The 13,399-nt window shown below is 51.7% G+C and overlaps 6 protein-coding genes across 6 annotated transcripts; 3 read left to right on the top strand and 3 right to left on the bottom strand.

Moving 5' to 3' along the window:
- Nucleotides 1–125: 125 nt before the first annotated feature.
- On the top strand, nt 126–2,146 carry ASPACDRAFT_47698 (uncharacterized protein; the record flags this gene model as incomplete). The annotated part of the gene is made up of 2 exons (XM_020202000.1): nt 126–180; nt 1,899–2,146. 2 exons carry the CDS (start codon nt 126–128, stop codon nt 2,144–2,146), a joined length of 303 nt encoding a protein of 100 aa, XP_020052147.1.
- Nucleotides 2,147–2,707: 561 nt separating this feature from the next.
- ASPACDRAFT_64276 (uncharacterized protein) lies at nt 2,708–3,525 on the bottom strand (the record flags this gene model as incomplete). The annotated part of the gene is made up of 4 exons (XM_020203985.1): nt 2,708–2,854; nt 2,927–2,981; nt 3,039–3,303; nt 3,405–3,525. The coding sequence occupies 4 exons, from the start codon at nt 3,523–3,525 to the stop codon at nt 2,708–2,710; spliced, it is 588 nt and encodes a 195-aa protein (XP_020052146.1).
- Nucleotides 3,526–4,106: 581 nt separating this feature from the next.
- On the bottom strand, nt 4,107–5,997 carry ASPACDRAFT_81845 (FAD-binding oxidoreductase). Its single transcript, XM_020205966.1, has 2 exons — nt 5,362–5,997; nt 4,107–5,309 (listed from the first exon to the last, which is right to left on the bottom strand). The coding sequence occupies exons 1-2, from the start codon at nt 5,963–5,965 to the stop codon at nt 4,276–4,278; spliced, it is 1,638 nt and encodes a 545-aa protein (XP_020052145.1). The 5' UTR covers nt 5,966–5,997; the 3' UTR covers nt 4,107–4,275.
- A 1,174-nt stretch (nt 5,998–7,171) lies between these two features.
- On the bottom strand, nt 7,172–8,891 carry ASPACDRAFT_126621 (D-alanine--D-alanine ligase family protein). Its single transcript, XM_020196964.1, has 4 exons — nt 8,464–8,891; nt 7,787–8,380; nt 7,523–7,730; nt 7,172–7,466 (listed from the first exon to the last, which is right to left on the bottom strand). The coding sequence occupies exons 1-3, from the start codon at nt 8,821–8,823 to the stop codon at nt 7,548–7,550; spliced, it is 1,137 nt and encodes a 378-aa protein (XP_020052144.1). The 5' UTR covers nt 8,824–8,891; the 3' UTR covers nt 7,172–7,466; nt 7,523–7,547.
- Nucleotides 8,892–9,130: 239 nt separating this feature from the next.
- Nucleotides 9,131–10,952, top strand: ASPACDRAFT_126620 (KamA family radical SAM protein). Its single transcript, XM_020196963.1, has 4 exons — nt 9,131–9,373; nt 9,431–9,782; nt 9,830–10,380; nt 10,440–10,952. The coding sequence occupies exons 1-4, from the start codon at nt 9,203–9,205 to the stop codon at nt 10,755–10,757; spliced, it is 1,392 nt and encodes a 463-aa protein (XP_020052143.1). The 5' UTR covers nt 9,131–9,202; the 3' UTR covers nt 10,758–10,952.
- Nucleotides 10,915–13,191, top strand: ASPACDRAFT_1860023 (uncharacterized protein; the record flags this gene model as incomplete). Its single annotated transcript, XM_020197722.1, has 11 exons — nt 10,915–11,151; nt 11,221–11,357; nt 11,428–11,510; nt 11,563–11,660; nt 11,719–11,839; nt 11,888–12,278; nt 12,345–12,475; nt 12,537–12,870; nt 12,935–13,040; nt 13,114–13,124; nt 13,183–13,191. The coding sequence occupies exons 1-11, from the start codon at nt 11,022–11,024 to the stop codon at nt 13,189–13,191; spliced, it is 1,551 nt and encodes a 516-aa protein (XP_020052142.1). The 5' UTR covers nt 10,915–11,021.
- Nucleotides 13,192–13,399: the final 208 nt, after the last annotated feature.

Below are 13,399 nucleotides of genomic sequence, written 5' to 3'. Positions count from 1 at the left end.
AAGTGAGAACTTGCGGCCAAAGTGAGATCTATTCCACTGTTTTCCATTGAGCCTCAAGCTGAGCAACGCGCGCCGTCTCGTCCATTTGAAGAGAATTCCTGCTCAAGGCCTAGTTAAACTGCAAAATGCCAGTGATTGTTACCGAGACCTACTGGGCGCGACGCCCCGACCAAGTTGTGTGTGCGTTGCAGCATGATCGACGACATCACCATCGTCTGCTGCTGCTGCAGTCGCATGTCCACCAAGGCCATGATCTGCTGCATCACCAGCACACTTAGCGCGTAGTATGCCGCTCGACGTTCAGCGAATGCGATAAATTCCGTCATATCACCTCGGGGCGCGTATAGATCGCAGCAAGCGGAGGGGAGGACCGCTCCCTGAAGGGGTAACCGGGAGGCAAACCCTGTATCCTTGACAAAATTTCCCAAGGAACTCTCACTGATCGTATACTCGTCTGTACCATGCCATTGACGATCCTTAACGGCATTGGATGTGAGACAGAGGGGCAGGTTGCCAATGCGTAGGGCGTATTGCTCGAAGCAAGTCAATCTGCGCGTGCTAACCGCTTCAACAAATCTACTGAAGACTCGTAGTTATCGAGGGTTGATGAGGTTACTAATTTACTAATGCAGCGTCGATGTGGGCTTGGAGGAACAGGCATGAAGTAATTACTAAACCCGTATGGCTTCAGAGTGCCAGCAAAATACTGGGCACAGATCCTGGCTGGTTGGTGCCGTTCATGTTGTAGGTAGCAGTAGACTCTATTTTGAGAATGGCACTTGGGTCTCGTTTCGATGGTAGGCAGCCAAGAGGATTATATGAATCACAGCCAGACCGATGGTAGACGCAGGAATCTCCGCAAACCCTCCGGACCCTTCAGAGTCAGCACTAACTAACCACAGCTCGCAAGGATACTTGAGTTACAGTCCATCCCAAATTAGCATTTCTTGACGGAGAAGAACACTGGCTGGACATCAACCCATTCACTACTTTTTGCTGCCAGCCGAACTTCGTCACCGAGACGTATCTATGTCCTATTGCCACCGTTGCGAGATTGTTGAAAGCTTTTGCGGTGACAGGTGGGCTGGACTCTTCGCATAAGTCGACATAAATTACATAAGCATCTTCACAGTAGCGCTTATGCAGTCTTTCGGGCTTAGCACTAACTACTATCCCTGATCCAGCCACAATGGTTTCAACTTGAAAAAAATAAGTGTTAGCAGAACAGTAGGTGCTTGGGGCTCGGACTCATATTAGGATTGCTTGGCTACAGGGGTTGTGAATGTACTTTCGAGCAGATCTATCTTCGCGCCCTCTATCTTGTGCCGCGATATATCTCGATGCTCTCTCACAGCTCGCCTACCAACCTGGCTCAAAGATCATGTTGTGCATGTCTTCCAGACATAATAGTATCCACTAAAAGTGCCCAAGAGTCCTCATTACGAGGGAAATTGAGATAAGTTCACGCCGTATCAACAGTCGAGTTTCTCGTATTGCATCCTTGGTAACATCGATGAATCCTCGGCAGTCGACTTGTCTTCGCCACTAAAATTGCCAAATCCGGCCAGCTCGAAGGCAGCCAGGGAACACACTGCCATTCACCAGCAATGTATTGACGGACCGAGCTAGAGGTCCCTCGTATAATCGAGCTTGCATGATGTCAATCAGTGCCAGTCTTTGCTGTACAATGCTCGAAAGGTATAAAAACCACCGGACTTCACTCTTCCCAACGGCAATTGAAGCACATGCCCGTTTACTCACCCTGCATCCGATCAAGGCTTCATCATCTGCTGGGTAACTCCTCCAAGATATTTTGTGACCGCACCCACACTATCGCAACCCTGTCCAGTGAACCTCCACAATGAAGCTGACTACCCTGGCTATCACATTCCTTCTAGGCACATCCACTGCCGCCGCCTGGGAGCTTCGCGCCAACGGCCAGAAATGGACGGGCACCAGCCCGCAGGGCTGCACCGCTGTCAACATCCCCAGGGGCGCGACGATTAGCTGGTCGGGATCATCGGGCGCTCGGACACTGCAAGTATACAACGTGAAAGGACGTTGTTCGCAGGTATATCGAACCGTGCAGGGAGTGGGTGATATCAATGCTTCGAACAACATTTACGGATTTGTGGTGAAGGCTTGATGGAAAGGATGCAAATCAGTTGTTAGGAGTGTTGTACCAAGTTCATTGGATGTGGAGTAGGAGCTATTTGGTAGTGGGAATTGTATCGCAATTGTCAACAGCCAGGCGAAGGCGCAGAGCAATAACGAAACATTGGAATGCAAAGAAAAGAATAGATGCCATGATTACCCTGCATCGAGGCTTCCTAGTATGAAATTGCAGGACGACAGACACAACCACAGCACCACACTGCCCCTGGAAAAGGCTCGTGCGGACTGCGAGATCTGGGGCTGAGTATGCCAGCAAGTCGTTCTACTGGGTGGTGTTTGCCTCGATCAGACTCAGGAGAACACATTCAGCTTCTTTTCCTTGTGGAGAAAGATAATGTAGTAGATCTGCTGTGAGGGCGAAATGTCTGACCATGCTCTCGTCACGTTCTTTAATCTCAGAAGGTCAACCTTTTGGGGCTTCTCTTTCGTGTCCCAGTCATAATATTGCTTCTTGTCACTGTCGGCCATGTAAGCGTTGAGGGTGGCCAGCATCGGTCTGGAGATCTCTAGACCCTGAAGTAGGTTGGTTGCCTTATCGATGAGTATCGATGAGCTCTCTTTCCGTGAGCTTTGTGTTGTCTGGAGTGTTTCCATGCTCCTGGTTCGGGTACTCCACTTTTTGCCCCATGTTAGGATCGATACCATCGATTACGCTGACCAGAGACACAGTTTGTGATTGCTATAGATATTTATTCGCTGAACTAGACCAGATGTCGTCGAGAAAAGCTTGCAGTTGCATTCTATAACTCACCTCGGTGATTCCCCGATTACGATAGTCTTTGACGGTCGCTGCCCATGCTGAAGGGCTGGAGAGATTCCTCAGCATTGTTTGCCATCTGAGAAAGTCAAGAGCTCGGGCTTACTTTGAGCAAAGCACTGTATCTCCTCCGCGGGCCTCCCAAGTCAAGGCAGCATTCCCGACCGTCTGACCCTGTCCAGAGGTCTTTGTCTCGCTAGTAGTGCTCGCATAAGTCACGCCAAAGCTCACTTGCGGCGCTGCGAAACTAACCTCAGCAGCCCTGCGAGTCTCTTCCTTGGCTGCATCAAGTTGCTCAGTGGTCTTGACTTTGACATCCCTGCTGCTACGCAGAAACCCGCCCAGGATGACCTTGCTGGGAAACGCATCACCTGTGACCCAAGGAATAAGCGCCTTCATATTTCAAAGCGTTGAAGTCCCAGATTGATGGCCTGGTGGTAAGGGTTCAAAAAGCGATTGAAGGCATACAGACCATCCGAGATATCTTTCGCCATTTGGGAGAGACGCTTGAGCCAGTCATCAAGGCCATCAACAAGATCGAAAGGGGCACTCACTCTCCACTGTTGGCCATCCGAGATTCCAATATCAGACATGGTATCAAGGAAGCTGTCACCAAATATGACGAGGTACGTATTGCTTGAACCATGGACCTGGACCAGGTCGTCTCGCCTGAATTCGCATCACGCGCTCTTGATGCTTTGACAGGGCTAACGGAAACACTTTCAGATTATTGAACAAGCTGAAGACTTTGCGAAGCAGCTCAGATCAAGGTAATTGAGGCGTAGACATGATCTTTCCCTGGGGTTGCACATATTACTCTGCGGCCCTTCCTTCAGACAGCATATCATACTGAAGCCTCGGATCATCCTGTCGCTTTCTGGGATATGCACTCTGCTTTTCACATGTACTGTGTCGCTGTAACTCTTCTAATCTTCATTGAATTTTATTGCTTCAAGAAAAGACTGCAGGCATAGAGCGAAACATCGATAGTAGTTTCTATCACAGTGGCGGGAAATTCACATATCTTGAAGTCTCAGAGTCTATCTCACTGAGAAGCATTGTACCATGTAATCGAAAGACTACTAAGAGCAGTAAAGCTTATAACTGGCCGCGAGCGACACCGGTGCCATTAGTGATATGCAAAACATGTCTGAAGTTGTCAAAGCCCTGAAATATCTTGTGCTGAGGTCTGTGGGTTGCTCGTTATCATCGCTTCCACCGAGGCGTAGCGCTGTACATCTCATATACTCGACTCAACTATTCGTCCGTTTGACTATTCCAACTGTGGTCAACGAGACACATATTATACAAATTGATAGCTACCCCTCGAGCGTCTCTAGCGACTAATCCACCGACGCCGAGGACGGGCCCAGCTTAAAGCCCCCAGTACAGCCTGTCTGAAATAGCCCGTCGGGGTCATACTGCTGGCCTATCTTCCTCAGGAACTCCAAGTTCTGCTCGCCGTACCCAACCAATGGACACTGCCATTTCTCGCAGTAGTTCAAGTAGCGGTAAGAATGGCTCGTGCCATTGGCTTCAGCGATAGCGTTCACTTTGTCCAGAATCCCACGAACCACCGAGTAAACGTACTCGTCGTTATGAGCCCCGTCCCAGTCAATGGACAGATTCACGACGATTAAAGGCTCGTCTGTGCTCTCGTGGACACCGATGACATTGGGGTCGCCCTTTGCGGTCCACGAGGGCAGCAGAGGCTGCACGACCATTGTCCACATGGAGCCCTCCACCTTGCGCAGGGACGCTGTTGCCTCTCGAAAAACGTTGCGGGCAGCCATGATGGTAGCCAAGTCATTCTTGATGGTGGTAGTCCCAAACGAGCTTCGCTTACTGGGCCAACAGCCTCGGTTAACCTCCTCGACGGCGGAAGTGACAGATTGCACCCTGTGGGTGCTCCAGTATCTCCACAGGGCGGAGAAGCCAGAACGTTGCCAAAAGGCCGGCCATTTTTTCGGGGATTCTGGTGTCTTGGTATAAGCCAGCTGTAGAGCAAGCAGCCGCATACCGATGGGCTGAAGATAAACATCGCAGACAATGGCTCCCGCAGCATAACTGTCCACCTCCGCACCGCTGCTCTTAGGATCCATCCGCTTGACGCTGTCATGTAGAGCCAGAAGAGCCTTGGAGCATTGCGAGCCGGGTGCGTATATGTAACCGCTCCAGATGGGGCTCGAGAGAAAACAGCGCACGGTGAATCTAGTAACGACGCCGAAATTGTTGGAGCCACCCTTCAATGCCCGCCAGAGTTCCGGATGGGAGCTCGCTGTGGCCGTGACTATCTCCCCGGAGGCCAGAACAACCTCGTAGGCAATGACATTCGAGCATGCTAACCCGTACCGGGGGGTGAAGAAGGAGATTCCGCCTGGTTGAATGTGTCAATGTGTTTACAAGGCGATGTGGTGATTGACTTATACCTCCCAGAGTAAACCCGCCCACTCCGACATCGGCACTTCTGCCTCCCACCACCCCGAGATTTAATTCGTCCAAGATGCGCGAGACATCGCCCCACCGGGATCCAGCTCCAATCACTACACTTTCTCGGTCCTCGGCGACCATCACCTCGCGGAAGTGGGTGAGATCGATCAGTACGCCGCCCTTGGCACTCGCAGCTCCCGTCAGTGGGGATTGGCCTCCGCCTCGAACAGCAAACAGAACGTCGTCGGACATCGCTCCTGAGCTTTGTCGCCGCTGATGCTCCCCCTTGAGGATTTGGATCGCGGTCGACACCTCTTGAGTAGTGCGTGGCTGGACAATGACCGCTTGAATCACATCGCGCTCCTGTCGGGCGAAATAGGTGCTAAGCGATTGGCGGAAGAGTTCGCCATCGCGATGAAGGAGTAGCACACTCCCTTGCGGGAGAGCCTTCACTAGCCTTTCACCCAGAGGATGAGGAATTGGCGGTGTGGAATCTTGCAGGGCAGGTTTCAATTCAGGTGGTGAGCTTAATCTGCCCAAGAAGCGGAACACCAGCACCACCACGGCCGTCGCAATGGCCACCGAAGGGAGAAGAGCGCCCATGGTGATATGTCATAAGGCAACAGGGTATTCCGAGATCCAAAGTCGTAAGCAAAAAAGAAGGAGAGAGAAAGGGGAGAGAAGAGGTGGTTTAAATGTCTCTAGCCAGCCGCACTGATACACGGATGCAGACCCACAGTAAGCAAGATCAAATGGGTGTGGTGGCACCCCATTGGAGGCGCAGAGTTAGGGCATGTCAGCACTAAAGAAAACTAGGTATGTTTGGATTTACATTCCGGGATCATTTGATTGAATACTATTTTTGATTAGAAGGCTCAGAATAACCTCAATTCACCGATTGCTGCTTGGTAATGTGACCCTTGATCAAGAAACAAATGCCCAGGAACAGTCCCTTCTCGAACGAGTCTCGGAGATTGTAAAAGCGGACGCCTCAGATCTCCATGGGCTTGACTGGGACATCGCCAATGGCATTGCGAACGTGCTTCCATGCCATGATTTTGCCATCCTGATATGCACACCCGAGAACCATCTCCCACTCAGGGGGGGGCTGCCTGTCGCATTTCCTCTAGCTTGGGCTCCAGAAGAATCCAGGCGGTATTTAGCTTGTCGAATGCGCCCAGTAGTATGTGTTGAAAACACTTGCCATCCTTAAACACGCTGACTGCCTGTGGCTCTTGGCCGCCTGGCGCTTGGATCACTCGAAAGTCGAATCCCGGCTCCCCTTCAAACGCCTGCCGCAAAACACTCACTAAGAGGCTATCGGTCATGGTAATAAAGATATAATCAGATGGTCTGGAGCAAAAGCCCATTTGAGCGTTACGCGGTGGCGTGGGAGCCATTCTGGGTTGTCTGTGAAGTGAATTCGGTGTCGTTGCTAGAATATATATCCTGTCCGAGCGTTGTCGAATATAAGTCTCAAGCAGAGTACTGAGCGAGAAAGCCTTTGTCTTCTATCCTGAAAGGCTGTTTGTCATAATTGGTCAAAGTGCCAAACCCAGGCAAGAGCAATCAAGAAATTCAACGTATAGCAACCGGCTTACAGGACGTCTCAGTGATGGGATAAAGCCATGGAGCATCAGCCAAGAATAGATCCATCCATAAGTCACAAAATAATGCAGGGCGTGTTACCTGAACTTTACATTGGATGTTGGAAAAAAGTTCTAAGCAGTAGAAAAGCACTACCCTTGCTCATGCTTCGCTTGTCTGGGCTCTCTTTATTATCTCACAACAAAACGACGATAAAGAAGGCTCTACCCTTTGTTCAAAAAATGCACTCTTATTCATTCACAAAATACTGTTTGACCCTCGAGTTTACTGAACGCAGTCTTGACTCTTTCAAGCCTTGAACTATGACTAAGCCTGAAGTCCTCTTCGAAAGAACCTGGTTCTCGTATAGCTCCTTCAACAACCTGCGGTAAAGTATACTACTAGTACTGTGGTCTTTTTCGTCTTGGACTGCCAATGGAACCTCAGAGCGAGAAGCCATCGCCTTCGCAAACACTCGTGCTTTCCGTGACCCAGACCAAGACCCCGTCGCGGTTGCCTGCGATACTCTCGGTAAACAGCCGGCAGATATCGCAAGCTGCTACATACACTTACATCCATAGGAAACAGTACTGTCTGCTCACTGTGCTTTGGACTTGAAACCTCCTTGTTTCAGCTCCAATGACTTTTGCGCGAGATGTGGGTATCTTCCTACTGCACTCTCAATTACCAGAGCAAGAAGTTCCTGGTGCGATACACCATGGTGGCGAGCCGTCTCGCTAAGGAAAGAATACCCTGGACACAATCCAGGCAAAGGGTTGACCTGAATAGCTTCAGCATGGATTTGATGAATTCTGGGGTGGATAGCTAGCAACTGACCTCGATAACATGTGGTTTCCCATCGGCTGAGCACCGAATATCCACACGTCCGACGTCGCGAAAGCCCATGAATCTCCACACCCGCAAGGCGAGCGCCTCCACCGCCGCTACCTCCGGGTCCCGCGAGTCGATCGCAAACTTCATCACATCTTTATCGTTCGCTCGGTTCTTGGCATCGACGTCCAGGAATCCTCTTGTGAACGGATCCTTCTCACTCTCGGATTGTGTCCCGTGGCGTTTCTGCGCGGCCTCCCAGTCCAGATGCAAGGTCCCAAGCACGCGTGCGGTCGGGCCGGTGCCGATCAGACTCACCGAGTACTCACGGCCAGCAAGATAGCTTTCGATTAGTATACTCTGCCCGGGAAACTGACGTTGCAGCTTTTGTACCCCTTGTTCGAGCTCCGTTTGACTGTGGACCTTGGAGAACGGATAAATGCCCTTTGAGCTTCCTTCACAGGACGGCTTGATGAACAACGGATATGCGGTCAGGTCGACTGCGTGAGGGCTTGCTTGCACATCTTCCAGGGCATTCTGGGACGTTGGCGAGACGACGGCAAACGGCGCGGTGGCGATGTTGTAGTATTGGAACAGCATCTACGAGGCAGGAATCTGGGTTTAGCACGATCGCGTCGCTCGTCGAGTGGACACAGTTGATGCATGGGGAGAGGGGGCGGTACCTTGGTCTTCGCTTTGTCGAGTGTCATGGTCAGGGTTGCAGCATCGGAAAAGACGCAGGGAATGCGGTATGCTTCGAGCACGCCGGGGATTTGGGCCTCGCGAGCGGCGCCGTGCATCCCCTCCGAGATAGAGAACCCTAAGTCCCATCCCCGATGCTCCCCCTTCGCAATGCGCTGGATCAACTCGTCCATGTCCCCCACCGGAACCACTCGATATCCCAGTCCGCGGAGCGACTCGATCATGCTGTCGATCGCCTCATCTTTATCCAATTCCAGGCACTCCTCCAGGCTGTAGCCTTTGCTTAGGTACAGCGAGATTGTCTCATAGAAGAACGCTATCGTGATTGGAGTGAGGGTCATCGTTTCGAGTGCTCCAGGCTGTTGGCAATGGGTACCGTACTAGTCGCGAGGTCCAAGTGAGGCCCCTCACTGGTTCTTAAGATGGTGTCATGAAGAAGCTTCGGTCTCGAGGCCAGTCAGAGTGTGCGATGGCGGGCGATCATCCCTTGCATTACAAAAAAGCGGTGGACACGTCAGCATGCACGTACATTGCTGCATTTGGCGCATGCAATGTCAGCCTAATTCATCACTTTTCAGTGGCCTATCTGAGTTAATCGCGCTTGGAGTCAATGTACGCTCCGCAATGTCTCAGACCGAGTTTTCCGACCGGGGGGCTATAAACCGAGCACGGTTGGGCATGGGGCATTGACTTCCCACATAGCCGGCAAAACCACCCACCATGACTCTCTCCTCACGCACTGCGAAGTCGAGCGTTGGAAAGGTGCGATGGTCATCGGTGGTCAGCAGCCCTCAGTTCCATCCATCGCCCACGGGCAATTGGGAATACTGGCGCAAGGTTCCCGCCTGGAAGGATGTATCTCAGAACGAGTTTCTGAACTACAAGTGGCAGGTATGGCAACTCTCTATTGGGGCTATCCTCTACATTCACAGTCTGATCATAGAATAGATGCACCACTCGCTGCAAAACACCCCGTCTCTTCTTGCCTTTCTGTCTGGAGTCCTTCCGCCCCAAGTCACAGCACCGTCGGGTCACGGTGAAATCACTCGTGACGAGGTGTTGAATGATGTGGTGACTGGACTGAATAAGGCACCGATGGCTACTCGACTGACACCCCACATTCTGGCACTGATCAACTGGGACGAGGTCTACTCCGATCCTATTCGACGACAATTCATCCCAGTCGGCTCCTCGTACCAGCCCGACCATCCCAAACTCACTCTCGACTCGCTGAACGAGACGCATGACTCGCCGGTGAAAGGCCTGGTTCATCGCTATCCCGACAAGGTGCTATTCCTAGGTAAGAGTTCTGAAACCTATTTCTTGAATAATACTAACCCGTCACAGCCAGCTCTGTGTGTCCGGTCTACTGCCGGTTTTGCACCCGATCTTACTCTGTAGGGGCGCAAACTGAGTCAGTCTCCAAAAGGCGATTTCTCCCACTCCGAAAATACTGGGAACCGATGTTTGATTACATTGCGCAGACCCCAGCCGTGACCGATGTCGTAGTCTCTGGGGGCGACACCTTTTTCCTTGAGCCACTGCAACTGCGAGAAATCGGCGACCAACTCCTGAGTCTGGAAAACGTGCGACGGATCCGCTTCGCAAGCAAAGGACTGTCTGTTTGCCCGTCACGCATCCTGGACCCAGATGACGAATGGGCCAACACGCTGATCGCCCTCAGCGAGCAGGGCCGGGCGCAAGGCAAGAGCATTGCTCTACATACGCATTTCAACCACCCGCAAGAGATTTCCTGGATCAGCGAGCAGGCTGCGCAGCACCTCTTCCGTCATGCCGTGACGGTCCGAAATCAGACTGTCTTACTGAATCGGGTCAACAATGACGTCCACACCATGAAGCGATTGATCCGGACGCTGGCAGACATCAATGTCCAACCGGTGAGTTCCCCTGCGGTAGCTCTGCCGGGGAAGCATGTCCGATTAACAGGTCCTACTAGTATTACGTATACCAGGGGGACATGGTACGAGGGGTGGAGGATCTCCGGACCCCCTTGCGCGACATTCTGCACCTCGAATCGCAGATCCGCGGCACGATCGCCGGGTTTATGACACCCTCCTTCGTCGTCGACCTTCCCGGTGGCGGTGGCAAGCGGCTGGCGCAAACTTATGACAGCTATGATCCCTTGACGGGCGTGTCCAGATTCACAGCCCCGGGGGTCAAAGGGGACACTGTTCATGAGTATCATGACCCCATGTGGTCCTTGCCTTCAGCAACAAAGGAGACAAGCACGGAGAAGGTAGCTTTTAGCTCGTAAATACTGCACCTATGTAGTTATTTGATTCAGGGGTAAAAATGCAAGGGAGTGCAGCGTTGCATTCAAAACATACCGATCATGGCCCGCTTCCCCTTTTAGGGCAAATGCTGCCCGATCTGGGATTCGACTGTAAAATCACTTGCCATCTCTTCAAGCGAGCCAAAAACTGCTTCCAGACCTCTGCAATATTCGGACACCTTCTTCGTTTGTAGTCTGGATTTACGCCAACACCGAGGCTTGACTGATGCATGCCATTGTCCCGTCATGAGTGAAGAGCACATGTTAGAATCCTTCCCATCCTCGGGGCGTGCGGATGGGGACATCGAGGAACCCGAGGACTTTGCACTCCCGCATCGCCGACCACCAAATGCACTCCTCTACGCTATCTTTGTGGGTAAGATGAACTTAGACACCTGGTCCATTCATTCATTTACCGCAGCAATATCCACTGACCAACGCTCAGGGTGCTTCATTGCCAGTGCGGACGAGGCGCTGATGATTTCGACCTACACCTCGATTGCCTCCGAGTTCCAGCAGCTCACCCTGGGATCCTGGCTACTGGTCGCGTACAACTGCGGAAGTTGTGTTGCATGCCCGGTGGTATGTACGCCTCCAAAGTCCAGACATGGATATCATGCGTATCGACTAACCCGTAGTGGTGCCTGCGTAGATTGGCGCTCTGTGTGACATCTACGGTCGCAAAAAGACACTCTTGGGATCATATGCCGTTTTCATTGCTGGTAGCTTCCTATGGTATATTTCGCCCATACCACGTCTCGTTTGGTGGGATGCTAATGTTCTGCAGCGGTGTCAGTGGCTCTCTAGTTACGTTAGCCGGGTCGAGGGTGATTGCTGGTGTGGGCGGCGCTGGAATGGTGGCAATGACCTCCGTTATCATCACCGGTATTTATCTTTCTGTTAACTCCGGTGTGCCAATTTGCGATTGACTAGTTTTGCTCAGATTTAATCCCACCACACGAAGTGGCACTGTATGACGGCTACTCGAGCACTATCAATATGCTTGGCCGCAGTGTCGGACCTCCCCTCGGCGGGTTTCTGACGCAGACAGTCGGATGGCGATTGTATGTATCCCTTTCCATGCCGTACACGCTGAGGCCTAATGTCCTCAGGTCATTTTTGGGTCAGATCCCCTTCGCCGTATTGTGTCTTGTTGCTATGATGTGGGGCAAACCACCACCACTGGCTCACCTTGACCGTCAAGTGCATGGGGAGCCCAAGGAATCACACAAAAAAGACATTGATGTCTCTGGTATGCTAACCCTGACATTCATGGTTGTCGCTTTGAGCGCTCTGGTAGAGTATGTGACTGCTCCGGATGCAGAGGGTCAGAATGCAGCGGTCATTTTCTTTCTTTTGGTGGCTACTCTGGTGGCTGGCGTTGGGTTCGCCGTCGTGGAGGCATTCTATGCCACGAACCCGCTGCTACCAGTGCATCTCATTAAAGGACCCTTTGGGGCTTGGTGTCTGATGGAGCTTCTAATTTACATTGGGCGTGGCGCGGTAAGTCTCCCAGATAAGAAATTGCTCTCTGCCCTAGAAAATACTGATCCACGGAATCATGGATAGCTCCTAACGCACCTAACTCCGTATCTCATCCGTGTGGAGGGCTGGAGTGATGCATGGGCATCCTTTGCGTTTGTTGGAAATGTTCTGGGTATCGCATCCGGGGGGCTTGCGGCTGGATATGCGATAAAAAGGTACGTCAGCATTCAGGTTCCGGCCGTGTTGGACTGATTCACTGAAATGTACTCTTGGCAGATACAAGCGATATCGCAAACTCGGGATATCCTCTCATGCCCTCACCACTCTTGCCTACCTCCTGATTTTCGTCGAGTGGCGCAATGGCTGCACGATCTGGCAAGCCGGTCTCCCCTCACTCCTGGGTTTAGGCACCGGGCTCATGTACACCGTCAATTTCATCGGATTGACCACCACCTCTCCGAAAGAAAGTATGCCCGCGTGTATTGGTACGATTGAACTTTGTGAATCTCTCGGGTTTATTGTGGGTCCTGCCATTAGCACTGCAATGATCCAGAAGATGTTTGCACATAGTCTCGCGATGACCATGCCTAGGGTGCCTGGCCTGTCCGAGGTAAGTTTCCGCCTAGTTAAGAACCACCCCAGTTGCAGCTCTGTTGTTGATTGGCTTCAAATAGACAATTCACCTCATCCTCGATGACGCGCGGTTTTCCTTTACCCTCGGCGATGCCATTCAGCAGATCGCGCGGACCAGCTACCTGCAGGCTTTCCGATATGTACCACGTATGAGATACCCTGGATGCAAGACATCCTTGACGCAATTGATGCACATCGGCGTTACTGACAGGATCTCTAGTCTTTGCAACTGTTTGTAGCGGAGCAGCGTTGGCTATTTTCATGCGTACTAATACCGGCGACTTGGTAGAATGACTAATAATCCGATTGTCTGGTCCATGCCGATTAAAGTATCGCGGTAGAGCCAACGGGGATGACGAAGCTACTCCTTTCAATCATACACAGGATTCAATTAGTCAACAATGCATGAGACTGATTAAAGCTTTCTGATCAACAGGAAGATTCCGCATCCTGATGAGATTGATGTACAAAGAAGCTAGTGAGAGACACCAGCAAGACTGCCCTCA

This window comes from Aspergillus aculeatus (genome assembly GCF_001890905.1).
Source record: "Aspergillus aculeatus ATCC 16872 unplaced genomic scaffold ASPACscaffold_19, whole genome shotgun sequence".
In the NCBI taxonomy this organism is placed as follows: domain Eukaryota; kingdom Fungi; phylum Ascomycota; class Eurotiomycetes; order Eurotiales; family Aspergillaceae; genus Aspergillus; species Aspergillus aculeatus.
This window is presented reverse-complemented; position numbering and strand designations above follow the sequence as displayed.

Bases quoted from the DNA above. Each gene is read 5' to 3' on its own strand.
- ASPACDRAFT_81845 (XM_020205966.1), bottom strand. From the start codon at position 5,965: ATGGGCGCTCTTCTCCCTTCGGTGGCCATTGCGACGGCCGTGGTGGTG. The intron at 5,310-5,361 runs GTATAAGTCAAT...ACATTCAACCAG, and splicing joins GGGCGGGTTTACTCTGGGAG to GCGGAATCTCCTTCTTCACC.
- ASPACDRAFT_126621 (XM_020196964.1), bottom strand. From the start codon at position 8,823: ATGACCCTCACTCCAATCACGATAGCGTTCTTCTATGAGACAATCTCG. The intron at 8,381-8,463 runs GTACCGCCCCCT...CCTGCCTCGTAG, and splicing joins TCGACAAAGCGAAGACCAAG to ATGCTGTTCCAATACTACAA. The intron at 7,731-7,786 runs GTCAGTTGCTAG...GAAGCTATTCAG, and splicing joins GGAAACCACATGTTATCGAG to GTCAACCCTTTGCCTGGATT.
- ASPACDRAFT_126620 (XM_020196963.1), top strand. From the start codon at position 9,203: ATGACTCTCTCCTCACGCACTGCGAAGTCGAGCGTTGGAAAGGTGCGA. The intron at 9,374-9,430 runs GTATGGCAACTC...ATCATAGAATAG, and splicing joins TTCTGAACTACAAGTGGCAG to ATGCACCACTCGCTGCAAAA. The intron at 10,381-10,439 runs GTGAGTTCCCCT...AGGTCCTACTAG, and splicing joins CAGACATCAATGTCCAACCG to TATTACGTATACCAGGGGGA.